This window comes from Lepisma saccharinum, chromosome 11 (assembly GCF_977018435.1).
Source record: "Lepisma saccharinum chromosome 11, izLepSacc3.1, whole genome shotgun sequence".
Classification (NCBI taxonomy): Eukaryota; Metazoa; Arthropoda; class Insecta; order Zygentoma; family Lepismatidae; genus Lepisma; species Lepisma saccharinum.
In genome coordinates, this window is record NC_139239.1 from 26,471,115 (window position 1) to 26,483,983 (window position 12,869).

General features: G+C 37.5%; 1 protein-coding gene across 2 annotated transcripts in view; it reads right to left on the reverse strand.

Moving 5' to 3' along the window:
* Positions 1 to 10,941, reverse strand: part of Vdup1 (arrestin family protein Vdup1) — a 108,500-nt gene extending 97,559 nt beyond the window's left edge. The window contains exon 1 of one of the 2 annotated variants that reach the window (XM_083130843.1): positions 10,346 to 10,941. In XM_083130843.1, the coding sequence (XP_082986969.1) occupies positions 10,346 to 10,466 (121 nt within the window). In that variant the 5' untranslated portion in view covers positions 10,467 to 10,941. The remainder of the gene's footprint in view (positions 1 to 10,345) is intronic. The other variant, XM_083130844.1, reaches the window with a different exon arrangement.
* Positions 10,942 to 12,869: the final 1,928 nt, after the last annotated feature.

Sequence of the window (12,869 nt, forward strand, 5' to 3'; positions counted from 1 at the left end):
TTTTAAAAGTATTTCTTGTTTTATTGTAAAAGTGCATCAACCTGTTATGTTTTTTGTTGTCTGTCACGACTAAGTAAGACACATTACAAACAAGAATTTGAGTACATGATGTTCCGAACCAAGATGATGTGTTAGAGGGTACTGCTTCCTCCATGACTCAGGCCAGGTCAAGCTAAACTGATATTACACGATAGCTATCTTTTGGAACAGGTGTTCTTCTGGTTGTTTCTACCATGTAGTATGGTAATATGCAAGACACGTGCTTCTTGAGTGGAATTAGGGCTTTGTGTATTCCGTCTTAAGAGACTGAAAATAATTTTGGAATATATCTAAACTATTCGCACAATTCATATTTAGATGGATTACATAAATACTTTGATTTGGTTACAAGTTGACACCTTTCTGCTTTGATCGTCCAAAACCGTGTTTTCTAATACTTTTGTAGGAATTGGAACGTTACTTGGCTCTTCGTTTAGCTACTCTATAATCTAAAGATGCAGTAATAAGGAATTACTTCAATTCAAATGAGCTACGAGCTCATATAAACATGCAACACCCATTCCATATACATGTAAGTAGTGGCGGCGATTCAAAACCAGGAGGCAAAGTTCCAAAACTGAGGGAAGGGAGGGGGCAAAGACAGCTTACTTTTCCTCGTAGATAAGGTTTAGCATAGTGCGGGGGCAAAAGTGGCAAAAATTGGAGGGCAACTGCCCCCCTTTCCGCCACCACTGCATGTAAGAAACGATTATGAAAAAAATCAAATTTTTCCATAATACTTATTAATGAATTTGAATTGTACAGTCATGGTCACTTCTGGGTTGTAATGATCCCATCGGAAGCCAATGGGTTTGTTACAACTCAGACGTGTCCATGAGTGTACATTGAGTTCATGTGCAAAACATTCAGCATCCTTAATGACTGAATTTGCTGCTTAAATGAACCTACTAAACGTTGACATTTATCAATTTATCTTTTAAAAAATGCATATTAAATGAAGGACTCGGGTGTAAAACATGCTAAGTGACATTTTGTTCATTTCTGAGTTCATTAAAGAAAGGTTATTAGAAGCTATACTGTAGATAAATTGTTTTCGTGTTGTGTTTACCAATTCCACAAAGCTTCACTGAGTCCAATGCAAATTATATGGCATGGCAATTTTACTTTTAAATTGTTGATGGATGGAGCATTTTACTTAGTAACTCAAAAATTACCAAAATGTCACTTACCATGTTTTACACCCGAGCCCTTCACATGGTTAATGGAGGTGTGTAAGGGGTAATCTTTCCGGAAGGCACCCAAATGTAAATCTCGCCCTGGCAACTGCATTCCCGGAGGCTAACTAAGCTCTGGCGCCTTGACCTACAGCCAATATAATTCATCCTCTGTGGGGTTTGTATTCTGTATCGTATTTGTTTCTTTAAACCCATTTCTATGCTCAGGTAGGATAATTGGGACTGGGCCTACAGTTTAATGTGAAATCCGAACCACTATACCTGTGCCCCAACCGAGGAGCGCTTTACAAGGCGACAGCGTCACCATAACGCCAAGAGGAAGACCATCCTGTCCATTTGCGTTAGTGACTTTCCTCATCGTCCATCTTATCCTCATCGTTGCGATTAGTCAAAAGTCGAAGAAAAGCCATGTAAAATAAGTCAAATCAATGAGTAATGGAAAGTTAATTAACAATTACTAAGGTAACTGCTTCTCTCTTCTGATGCCCTCGTGGCAATATCCGTCTACTTCATCCATTCTTTTCAATTTAAACGGAATTTCCTCGTTGCACACAGCTTCTGGAACCCTACACAAACCAGTCACGAATGTATCACGACATGAATATTTACCCACACTTTCGGAGTCACGCTAATAACACGGAAGTAAAGAATAGCCGCGAAATTCCAAGGATTCAACCAACATTTTGTCTGCCTATTTTTGTCATGCAAACACCCACTAATGAGCGTTCCGTGGAAAAGTGTTCCCTGAACTCAATAATTTGGGTATAAGCAATTTGTTAACTTTTGCAGAAAACGAAAACAATTGCATAAAGATAAAAGGCCATTCTTCTTTCACCGGAGAACACATTTAACATAAAAGCGGATATTTGTAAAGAGTTGATTTATCTCGAACTGCTCCGAAATGACTTGCTATAAGCAATAAAAAATGGCTTCAAAGTGCAAATATGGGACAACAGCATGCAAAAGACTCATAAACAAGGTATACATGTAATGATGATGTCTCCATTGAGGTCTTCCATTAAAGTTTCCATGTTCGGTTTCGCATAATTGTTTCTTGGAACTTATTTTTTTTTACCATGCTTTCTACCTTAAGTGCATATGTTTTCCTTTTCAAATAAAGTCAATGCCTTTGCATGCAAATGCGGAAAGTTGGGATGTGTAAATGTAGTAGAACTTAGAAGTCTTATTTCCAATATCTAATTTTCCTGTTTAAAAAAAAAAAGGATGTTCAATTGTACAAACTTTCCTTAAACCTCCAACTTTTTCCCTTTTTCACTCATGCTGATTAGATTCACAACAGAAAAGCATAATTAAAAACGACATTGATAAAATTCCATTGTGCGTACACACACACTCATTTCTATTATTAGCTTTTATATACATAGTTTTTTATATATTGTTACAATTATATAACCTTTTAAAGTGTACATTTGCCCAGTTTAATAAAATACCAACTACAAAAGTCCTCGTGAACCTGTTGTGGGAGTGCCAACATATGGCGTGAATGTTTCGCTATCTTAAAAAAAATATATGGATAAAGGAGTTCGATTATTTCAAGGTGTACGAAAAAATAAGTACAAAAAAATTGTGAGATCTGATCACTTCCTGATTTAATTTATAAAACCATAATAAGTTACCTTGGAGAATACATTTTTTGATACCCTATGTCTTGAGCTTCCTGATTGTACATATTAATTATTATTATTAATAAGGACGCATACTTTATGTATAACGTGATATGCTCGAAAAATGAGTTCTTTGTTAAAAGTTTAACATTAAAACAGTGGTCATACTATGAAACTTTTCTTTATTACTCCGTAGACATGTAGTTAGTTAGTTGACTTGCTTTATCAACTACAATTTTGCTGACATTCATACGAGGGATGATCGAAAAAAAAGGTTACAAAGCCTATTATGGCGTATGTGTTAGACATAGCTGGAAGATCAACACACCTGATGATGGAGGGCACTCAATACTAGTCCTCGATGTAATCACCTTTTCTGTTCAAGCACTTGTCACAACGGTAGATGAGGTTTTCCATACCGGTTGCACAGAAATCCGCGTCAAGTTCTCGTAGCCACCATGAGGCAGCTCTTTTGACATCATCACATGTCAGATAATGGTGGCCAGCCAACCAAATGGTAGTCTCAGCTCAGCTGATATTGAGCGTAATGTTCTTCTTCTGTCCTCACGAATACACTCATCCACAAGAGCACAGTTCATGTCAGTGGTTGAGGTACTGGGCCTACCGCTGTGTCCAGGGTTGTCATTAACAATAATGGTCCATCCTTCTTTGAAGGCACGACACCACTTCGCTACATGTTGCCTTGAAATTGTCCCCTCCCCATACACCTCCACAATCTGCCTACGAATGTTAGCAGGTGTAGTGTTTTTTGCCCACAGGAACCGCACCACTGCCCTCACTTCTACTCTTGACCAATTTTCTAGACGAGTCACCATTTTAAATGTCCGCTTCTAGGGTATACGTGGTCAGAATTCGAAGTCCTCAAACTCGCAACAAGACAAACATGTTATTAATTTACACATAAATTTTCGTTACGTTACAGTGAATAAAACAAAAGTTATAGGCTTTGTAACCTTTTTTTTTCGATCATCCCTCGTATTATTCGCGAGAATAAAAAAAAATGTTTAAAATATTCTAGCAACGGGACATTGTAAAAGCCAAGTCTATTTTAGTATTTTAAATTATTATACAGTTTGCGTAAATTTTTAATTATGTAGTTATTGTAATTAGCTTAATAAAGTTCATACAAATATATTACAGGAATTGTGTCTTTAGAGTTTTGCTTCAATAATTTTATGAATAGGCTATAATTTTGCAGACACAGTAATAATGGTATAAAGATTTCTATTAACATAATTACCACACTGAATTTGAAATGTTACAATTCAAATATTTCAAAAAATAACTTATGTCTTCTGCGCTATTTATTACTTAATTATTATACTCGTACAGTACAGTACAGCTAGATTTGTATATTACCTTCCATTGGGGGTATCGACATGCACGTCGCCAGAAAGTTTTGTGGAGGAGATGAGGCCGCATATCGGTCAAAACTTAATTTAGTAATAAATAAATAAAAATATGAATAACAATTATCATAATGAATTATTATTAATATTATTATATCCCTATTATTCGATACACCAGATGAACAAGTATATAGCGCAAATATTTCTCTTCAACTTTTGGACCATAAATACACTGAAATAGCCACATATACCAGTCAATTTAAAATTTCTTATAACTTACATTTATGAAAGGTAGAGGGAAATTTCAGTAAAAAATTATTGTTTGCCTTCTCACATGAATAATAATAATTCAAGAGTTTGAAATTTTGAAAACTATCTTATTCTCTAAAATGAGTATTGGAATGTGAAAATATCAAGTTCAAATCATTTTACACACAGAGATTGGAGCTAAATCAGTTTTCCCTTTAGCTATTCCGCTGAAATACTAGATAACTTAAATTTAATTATTTTATCGAGTGCATAAATAGTTTTCTCTACAATCAAATAAAGAATGTCGATTTCCGGGGGAAGTCGACTGACTGTTTGGATGGCCCATCACCATGCCGTGGGTACTGATTCATGTAAATGTGCAGCTTCACAGTAGAAGGCACTAAATATACAATTAGCAAGGCGTGGGGAAAACGCTCCGATAGTCATATGTTTGTGTTTCCTCGCACACCTTGCTGACTGACTTGGTAAGAACGGAAGGATTCAAGAGAGAGTGAAGGACGTTGCTTCAGCTTGAAGGCCGATACGAAAGACTGAACTTCCCTTTGCTCCACGGAGCGTTTAGAACTGAATTAATAAGGATACACTCAGAGTAAGCCGATATTATCTCGACCTCCAGCTGGACGTTGTCCGCATCCTCTTCCGAACGCATTCTTGCAAAATGCGAGGAAACTGCATTCGAGATTTCAAAGTCCTTTGCAAACATGTTGCCATTCGCATGTGGAGGTGGTAGTACGCGTACCTACAGAAGCTCCCAGAACAGCTGAGCTCAAGTAGGTGGCACAACCTTGCTCCTCCCATCTGCTTCTTCAAATTTGGTAGCGTAGCAACTGACGTGCCAGGAAGTAATTAAGTCTTCCAGGTGACTCCCTAATCTACCACTGGAGAAATAAGGAGGGTGGATTAAGGTGAACAGTTTCTTAAGGCTGGTCTACACCTTGTATTTACTTATTTTTCTTATGGAAAATTTAATTTCAAAATACGAAGTAGGTGCCTCCAAAGAGTAGAGGGGGAGGAAGTGCCAGTTACATATGAATATAATTTCAGTCCAATGACAATACATTCAATTAATTATCATAAAGGAATAACAATTACAAGTAAACAGTAGCATAGCCAAGAATTCATTATTTGGACGAGGAACTGAACGCTAGTGTTCCGTGGGAAGGATTAGTAAGATTTCCAAGTGCAAATATATGTATGTGTGCATACGAAAGTGCACTTGCACCTGAAATCATATACATTTTTCTTACATAGGATATGTAGAGCACATGTTCATCCCTTCTCCCTCAATAGAACTCTGGGTACGGCACTGGGTAATTTTGAGAGTATGGCATAACGAATAATATGTAGTGAATTTTTGTCCCCTCCTAATAAGCTGATAGTAAAGAAAGCATTTCTCCCAACAATGTAGGACATGATCGATTCACAAGAACATGTTGCTCTACTATAAATTCACACTTTTCGATATGTGTCAATATACTCATGTTTATTGTACATGATTTTTGTTATTTAGCGTCGTCTTCTGCCACTTTTAGCTAATCACAAAGATGAGCTTGAGTAGAATGATGAAATTGAAATTGATGATGGGACACTTGCACAAAGAACACTAATTATTGAAGCGAGAGCTCTGATTAGCCATTTTTCAGCTCTAGAAAAATAATCCGGAGTCGTCAAAAATTCAGATGAAGTGTTTAAAGCATGCGAATTTTTCGGAAAGGGGAAAGCACGCCTTTATGCAAAGATGCGTCCCCTAAGAGTAACGTCTTGTAATCTAGGGATCCCGAGTATGAATCCAGGTGGAGACATATTGTATAAGTTTGGATCCCACCTTAAACTGTAGGTCCAGTCCCGATTAGCCTATCTGAGTATAAAGTGAACAAAAAAAATAATGATGACATGGCCTCTTAAGGAGTAATACGTAGGCTAAACAGGTATATTAGTATTCAATTAAGTCAGAAAGTTGTGAAAATCTTTTCAAGGTCCTTCAGCCCAGTCTCGAAAACACAAAGGAAAAGGATTCCTAACTTGGTTTCCTTTCTAAGAGAAAAATCGCCGCCTGTTACAAGGGCTTACTCGTGCAAGTGAGTGACGGTGAAAATGAATGACGGTGCAAAAGAGTTGAAGTTCTTCTATGACTTAACACTTTTCAAGGTGGAGCTTGCATTCTTGTTTTCGTTTGGTGGAAGTTCAAAGGATAAAATCGAAACCCTCTCGCTTATTACTTCTAGGCCACAATATCACAACTACTATACGATGACAGTAAGCTTTAGCTAATGCCAGATATACAGTATATACTAATTTTATATACTTGTATATTATATATCAGGTATTAAGTAAAGTTATTCCCGCCAAACCCTCATTGGAAATCAGTCAGTATGTGAAACATATAATTTCAGCTAGACATTCGTTTTACGTGGCTCTTTACCCTTTCCCTTCGAAGCAACCATGTCTGGAGCAGAGTTGCAGTGCAGGCAGTGGCGGCGATGAGGGGGGGAAGTTGCCCCCCACTTTTCGCCACTTTTGCCCCCGCACTGCTAAACCTTATCTACAACAAAGCAAAATATAGTCTTTGCCCCCCAGATTTGGCACCTTGTCCCCCCCCGGTTTCGAAACCCAATCGCCGCCACTGAATAATTTGTTTGTAGCTAATACATTTTTGTGTAACATATAATTTGTTCCTACGACATAAATTAATCATTAATGAATTAAAACTTGTAACAAAGAAATTGGAGAACTATGTTTTAAAACATATACTTTCTTCACGTATAGCCGGTGTTTGCTCTTTTTCATTCTTTCAAAATAAGTCACCTTGGGTTCATTTTTAGTAATCAAATATCACCTTTCCAGACCAGAGTAGAGATGTAAATGTGGTCTACACGAAGTCACTTTTGTTAAACTTTCAACTCGTTACAGTAACCGTAAAGAATGTGGCTTATGTGCATCTAAATATCATTATTTGCATAGCAATGCGTTATTACTTTCACAATGTTTCCCACCGAGCACTTTCCTCCTCTGAACTGTGCTCAACATAGGCCACGAAACTATGTATTTACACATTGACGAATTTCCTAGGTTTTCCACAAAATATTAAGAATACCGCATATATCTACACCATTTTCGTGTAAGTGATGCTTTATGTCTGAGCTGAGAAAGTATGTTAACGCACAAATCTCCGTAACTATAAGATACGATTGTGAAATGTCAACTGAATCAAAACTCATGTACAGAGAAAGAGACATTTGTTTGGAATATGCTAGCCAAAAAACACATGCTGATGACAAAACAATTATTTAAATAGACGACAAAAAATATTACCCATCAGCGTTATTTTTTAAAGTAATTGTGACGAAATTGGCTCATTTCTTTAGTTACCAAATAATTTAGTCAAAATTACACGTTGGTCAAACTAACGTTTTTGGTATATTCTAATCTAACCAATCAGTTTCCTGCATCGAAGCAGGAATCATTGTTTGTGCAATGTTTATTCACACACACTGAAAGTAAACAATATTACCAGAAGAAAAATTACTTTCTTTATATTAAAAACTAGCTGATTACCCGGCGTTGCCCGGGGTATTTATTTATCCCAATCTTGTATTAGACAGGAAAATAATGAATTCTAACTATAGTGTAAAATGTAACTAATTTTAAATGTGATCGTGAATGTCGCCAATTAGCTTAGCGAGTCCGGAAACTATGGATTCGACACTAATCTAGGTAATTTTTGGCATTTTATTTTTCACCCTCTCTCATCCCCCCCCCCCATGCCGATAGGTGATGAACTTGAAGTTGAACAGCATTGGGAGTGTCACGAAAACTATGGATTCCATTCGCAAAACAGCCTGAATGTTAGACAACCCGAGAAACACTATCGTTGTGCGGATTGCATAGAGTCACGGATGTCTGTTTGTGCGGAATTTAATATCGGTGGTTCTCGATTATTTTTACATGTCACCCCTTCCCACCCCACCCCTAGGGGTGCCACGGGTGTCTTGCCCCCACAGTATTTATTTCCAGGTTGCAAGTTATACGTGTACCAAGTTTGGTTGAAATTGCTCCAGGCGTTCGAGAGTTATGCAGGAACAAACAAATATATACACACACACACACATACATCCATTTTTATATATAGATAGATAAACCAATTAGAAAATTCTTGGGTCTCTAAGGTAGGCTATATGTAATATTAATTTACACTCGTCAACAAACTGAGTACGTATCTTGAAATGGTGGCCCGCACATAATGTAGTGTCTTGTTGCCAGGATCGTGCAGAAGTGGCTGAATGTAAGGTTCCTAGCCTAGAGCTTCATTTTGTACCTTTTTTTCTACAATTATTGATTGAAATTTCCAGATCAATATCTCGTTTTGATCAAATTGCTTTGACCATACTTGTTTCGTGATATTAGGATTATTAAGTTCGTAACTCGTGCTTCGAAATTAAGATAGGGAGAACAATGGAGAGAACCAGAGGGCACGCGGAATTCTGAAAAATTTTGGTTATTTATAATAGCTCTACTGCAACTTATTTCTGTCGGATGTTACTAGCATTATGACTGAAGGAAGCGAATGAATCAACAGAAGAAACTATGGTATATCTAATGCTCCAAGTTATCATACTTGTTTAGCAGAATTCTAAAACTAACTGATAAATCATTGAAGCTGACTAATAGTGGAAGTATGAAATAGAGCGGATGTAAACTTATACACTGATTATGCTGCCAGTACAAAAATTACTTAAATTGGCACTTGGAATATTTATTAACAAACTAAGAGATTCACGTAGCTATTCAGTCACAGTTAATTTAATGCATGAGACATGCATTATGCAATAATGTTTATGTGGCTTTAGGAAGCTTGTATTCAAGCTTGTATGCTCGAGCTCTGTTCCTTGTTTCAGCTCGTAGCTCAATCATTGCTGATGATCCTAAAATTGTATATCCAGTTTCTATTAGAGCCTCTACATAACGTATACAGTAGATAAACGTCAAGCAAATCAGTATTGACGCGATATTCTCCAATGCTAAGGGTGAAGCCCATTCATTATCGGGGCACACCTTCTACATTGTGGTATTTGTAGAGCGGAAGAAGGTGGGGGACTACCATTCATGGGTTTGCAAGATATAACATTCTTATGCTTTTAAATAATTTACTGGAATTCCTCTCACTTGAAATCAGTGGTTTATCCAGGATTTTCCATCTGGGATGGGAATGTAAAGGTAAATTTAAAGCCAAAATGACAATAAATTGGGCCTTGTGAAATATTTTAAGGAGGTGTTCAGGAAATTTTGGGAGGGCGTGTTAGGGCTTTGCATAAACCAGATGCGTAACCTGGTGTAGGCAAGGATGGGCACTTGAGCCCAAAAATGTCCATATTTATTACAATTTACAGGTTAATGGTACTTTTGTTAACCCCTTCGGACCTATAGAGCAAAGCAATGAGTGATTTTTACGATTTCGCAAACAAATGTAACAGTTATTTAGTGAAATAGTCCTGGACGCTATTTTTATTGGATAGAAAACATTTTTATTCTGACTACTTAAAGTTAAGCTCCAAATCAATTCTGCCCTTCCAAAATTAGGTCTCAAGTTACGCCCATGGCTTAAACCACAGCTTGATTTTTTTCAAATACCGCTGTGCGCGTGCGTATGCATATACATATCAGGACATGTAAACATTATAGAACAATTTAATATACGACAATATATTTTTACCCATGAAATTGCTTACTTTATACGATAAAACGAACATATTCCAACTATGTTATTCCTCATTTATAGGCCAATGACTGGTTACGTAACTAATATTCCATACACCATAAAGAGTTTCGACAGTTGGTGCACACTTACCAATTGCTGGCGTGTCTTCCTCAAGCTCTACCAGGACTCTCCCACTAAGGAACTGCCCTGGGAAGTACAGGAGGTTGGTGTTGTCGAAGAGTATAAGGAACTTGAGTAGCTTTCTTGCCATCTTCGTTCACAACACAAGTTCACTGCATCAATGGACAAAAGAGGCCAACTATCACACGCAGACTAAGCAACATCCAAACGGTAAACAATGAATACGAACGTCTTGTGGTCAAAGATTGACTACACTACAAAAGACCTTCACTATGTTGTTTACGAAATGCAGCATTCTTCGCATCGCATCAACGAAACGTCACATCAGCAACAACAGAATACTTCTTGTAGAGATTACAATCACAGATCGCCAGCCCCGGTGGTCGGAATGTCAAGAACTGGTACCAAGTCCGATGATTACACGGTATTCTCCGAAAGACTTGTTTACATTCTCTTGGACGTCGGAGCAAAGTGGAAGATTACACACCTGTTGCACTCCTTGCGTGGTTGCACAGCCGTCCGACAGTTTAGCAAAGGAACCTTTCGCTTTCGCAGTTAGACACCAAGCAAATGGGCGAGTCTTCAAACAGCGGCAGCGGAGATGGAAGTTCCTCCCTTCGAGCGAAAGGCTCGGCCGCCAGCCCCATAAGCACCTGCCAGGTACTCCAAGAGCGAGTGTCACCTTGGTATCAGGTAGGCGGAGCGGTCTCTGTTTCTTCTTTGCCGGCAGGCGAAACGGCTAGAGGATGTTCCTTCCTGGAATTACTTTTTTTATGGGTTTTCGTGTTTTCTTTCCTTGCCTGCTGAAAATATGTGCAAAACTAAAATCCATGCAGGTAAGAAGAAACGTTCGATGAAATGTCTGTAATGAATGAAAGAATACACCTAGACTGCATCTAACTTATCAAAACCTTTGACGTAAGAATGTTAACACTAATCCCACACTGCCGAGCTCGCTGCGAAGTGGTTAGCGCAGCGCGCTATGACGCCAGGGTCCCGAGTTTGAGCATCAATTTCATCATATCACCACTCATTTTCATCTTCGCGATTAACCAAAAGTGGCAGAAAAAAGCCAAGTAAAATAAACGAAATCAATCAGTGAAGTAAAATAAAACCAAATCAATCAGCGAAGTAAAATAAACCAAATCAATCAGCGAAGTAAAAAACATTAAAATCAATCAATGAAGTAAAAGAAACCAAACCAATCAATCAATCAAACCAATCCGAGGTTCGCTGAAGAATTTTACTTCCCCCCTCCCCTCCCATACACTCACTTTACTTCCAACTGTTGAACATGAGACGAAGATAATTTCCAGCTGACTGCATGGTTTATGTGCCACTGGAAGTTTGACATACATCCTCATCGCCGCTGCTAACCGAAGGTGTAGAAAAACGATGTAAAATAAACAAAATATTCATATAGGCTTGTATTCTTAAGCAGTGAGAATAAGAAGTAGCAGTAAGAAATTATCGATATGAAACAGGATAATATATTCTTTACCGATATTGAATATGATGTCTTTAAATTTCCAATATTTTTTTTCTATCTACTTTCCCCTTCACTCACTGAGTTTCAGTTCAATGGCTATAATCATCCAAGAAGTTATTTTTTATTTGGGGTCACAACAAGTTAATTCTCTTCCATGAAAGTCAAAAAAGAATGTCAGTTACATTATATTTAACATACCACAAAGGGTATGTTTTAGATTTCTCGACATTGTGATGCAATGTGTTGAATATTTTGCACGAATATTTAAAAAAAATATATATACATAGCTACCATATTTAACCTTTCAATGCAGTCGAACTGTTTCTCCAAATGACCCATGTCGTGAATAATGCAGTTACGACACTCTATTTAGCAAAATATATGTCAATAACACTAAGTAAAAATGTGTGGAAATACAAATACTACAGGTGTGGTTCTGAGCTTCCGTATACCTTCTTTGAAAGAAGGATGAAGTAGATACTGTGCCACTAAGGTGGCACCTTCAAATAACTTGTACGTTCTAATTCTTGAATTGTTTGAAACTCTGGGAAAAGGTTTCAAACAACTTATGTGTTCGAATGTAGAATTGTTTGATACTTGAAATAAAAATAGAAGGAAAGTACAAAATATAAGTGACAGCTGTGCTGAAACTAGCAATAATAATGTCAGGACGAACGGAGAAATATCAAGTTAAAAGGGAGTGCTTTGAAGGATCATTGCAAATGTGAGAATGATAAAAGTAAACTAGCCATGGCAAAACCTAGAAAGAGCTCTATGAACTGCTTTATGGAATATTGATCGGAAACGTGCAAAGATACAAGGAAACAGGAATCATTCGAAATGTGAATTGGCGGAGAAGGGAAAGAATTAAACTGATCGGCAGGGTGCAAAATTAACAACTCAAAGAGACGAAAATAATTTCAAAAAGTGCCAGGCGGGGTAGAGTAACTGGATAGGCCAAGAGAAGGAAGAAATAGTGAAAATGGCAACAGACGGCTGCGTGGAGAGAAGATGAAAGAGAGGAAGGAAGAGTTTATTCGTTAA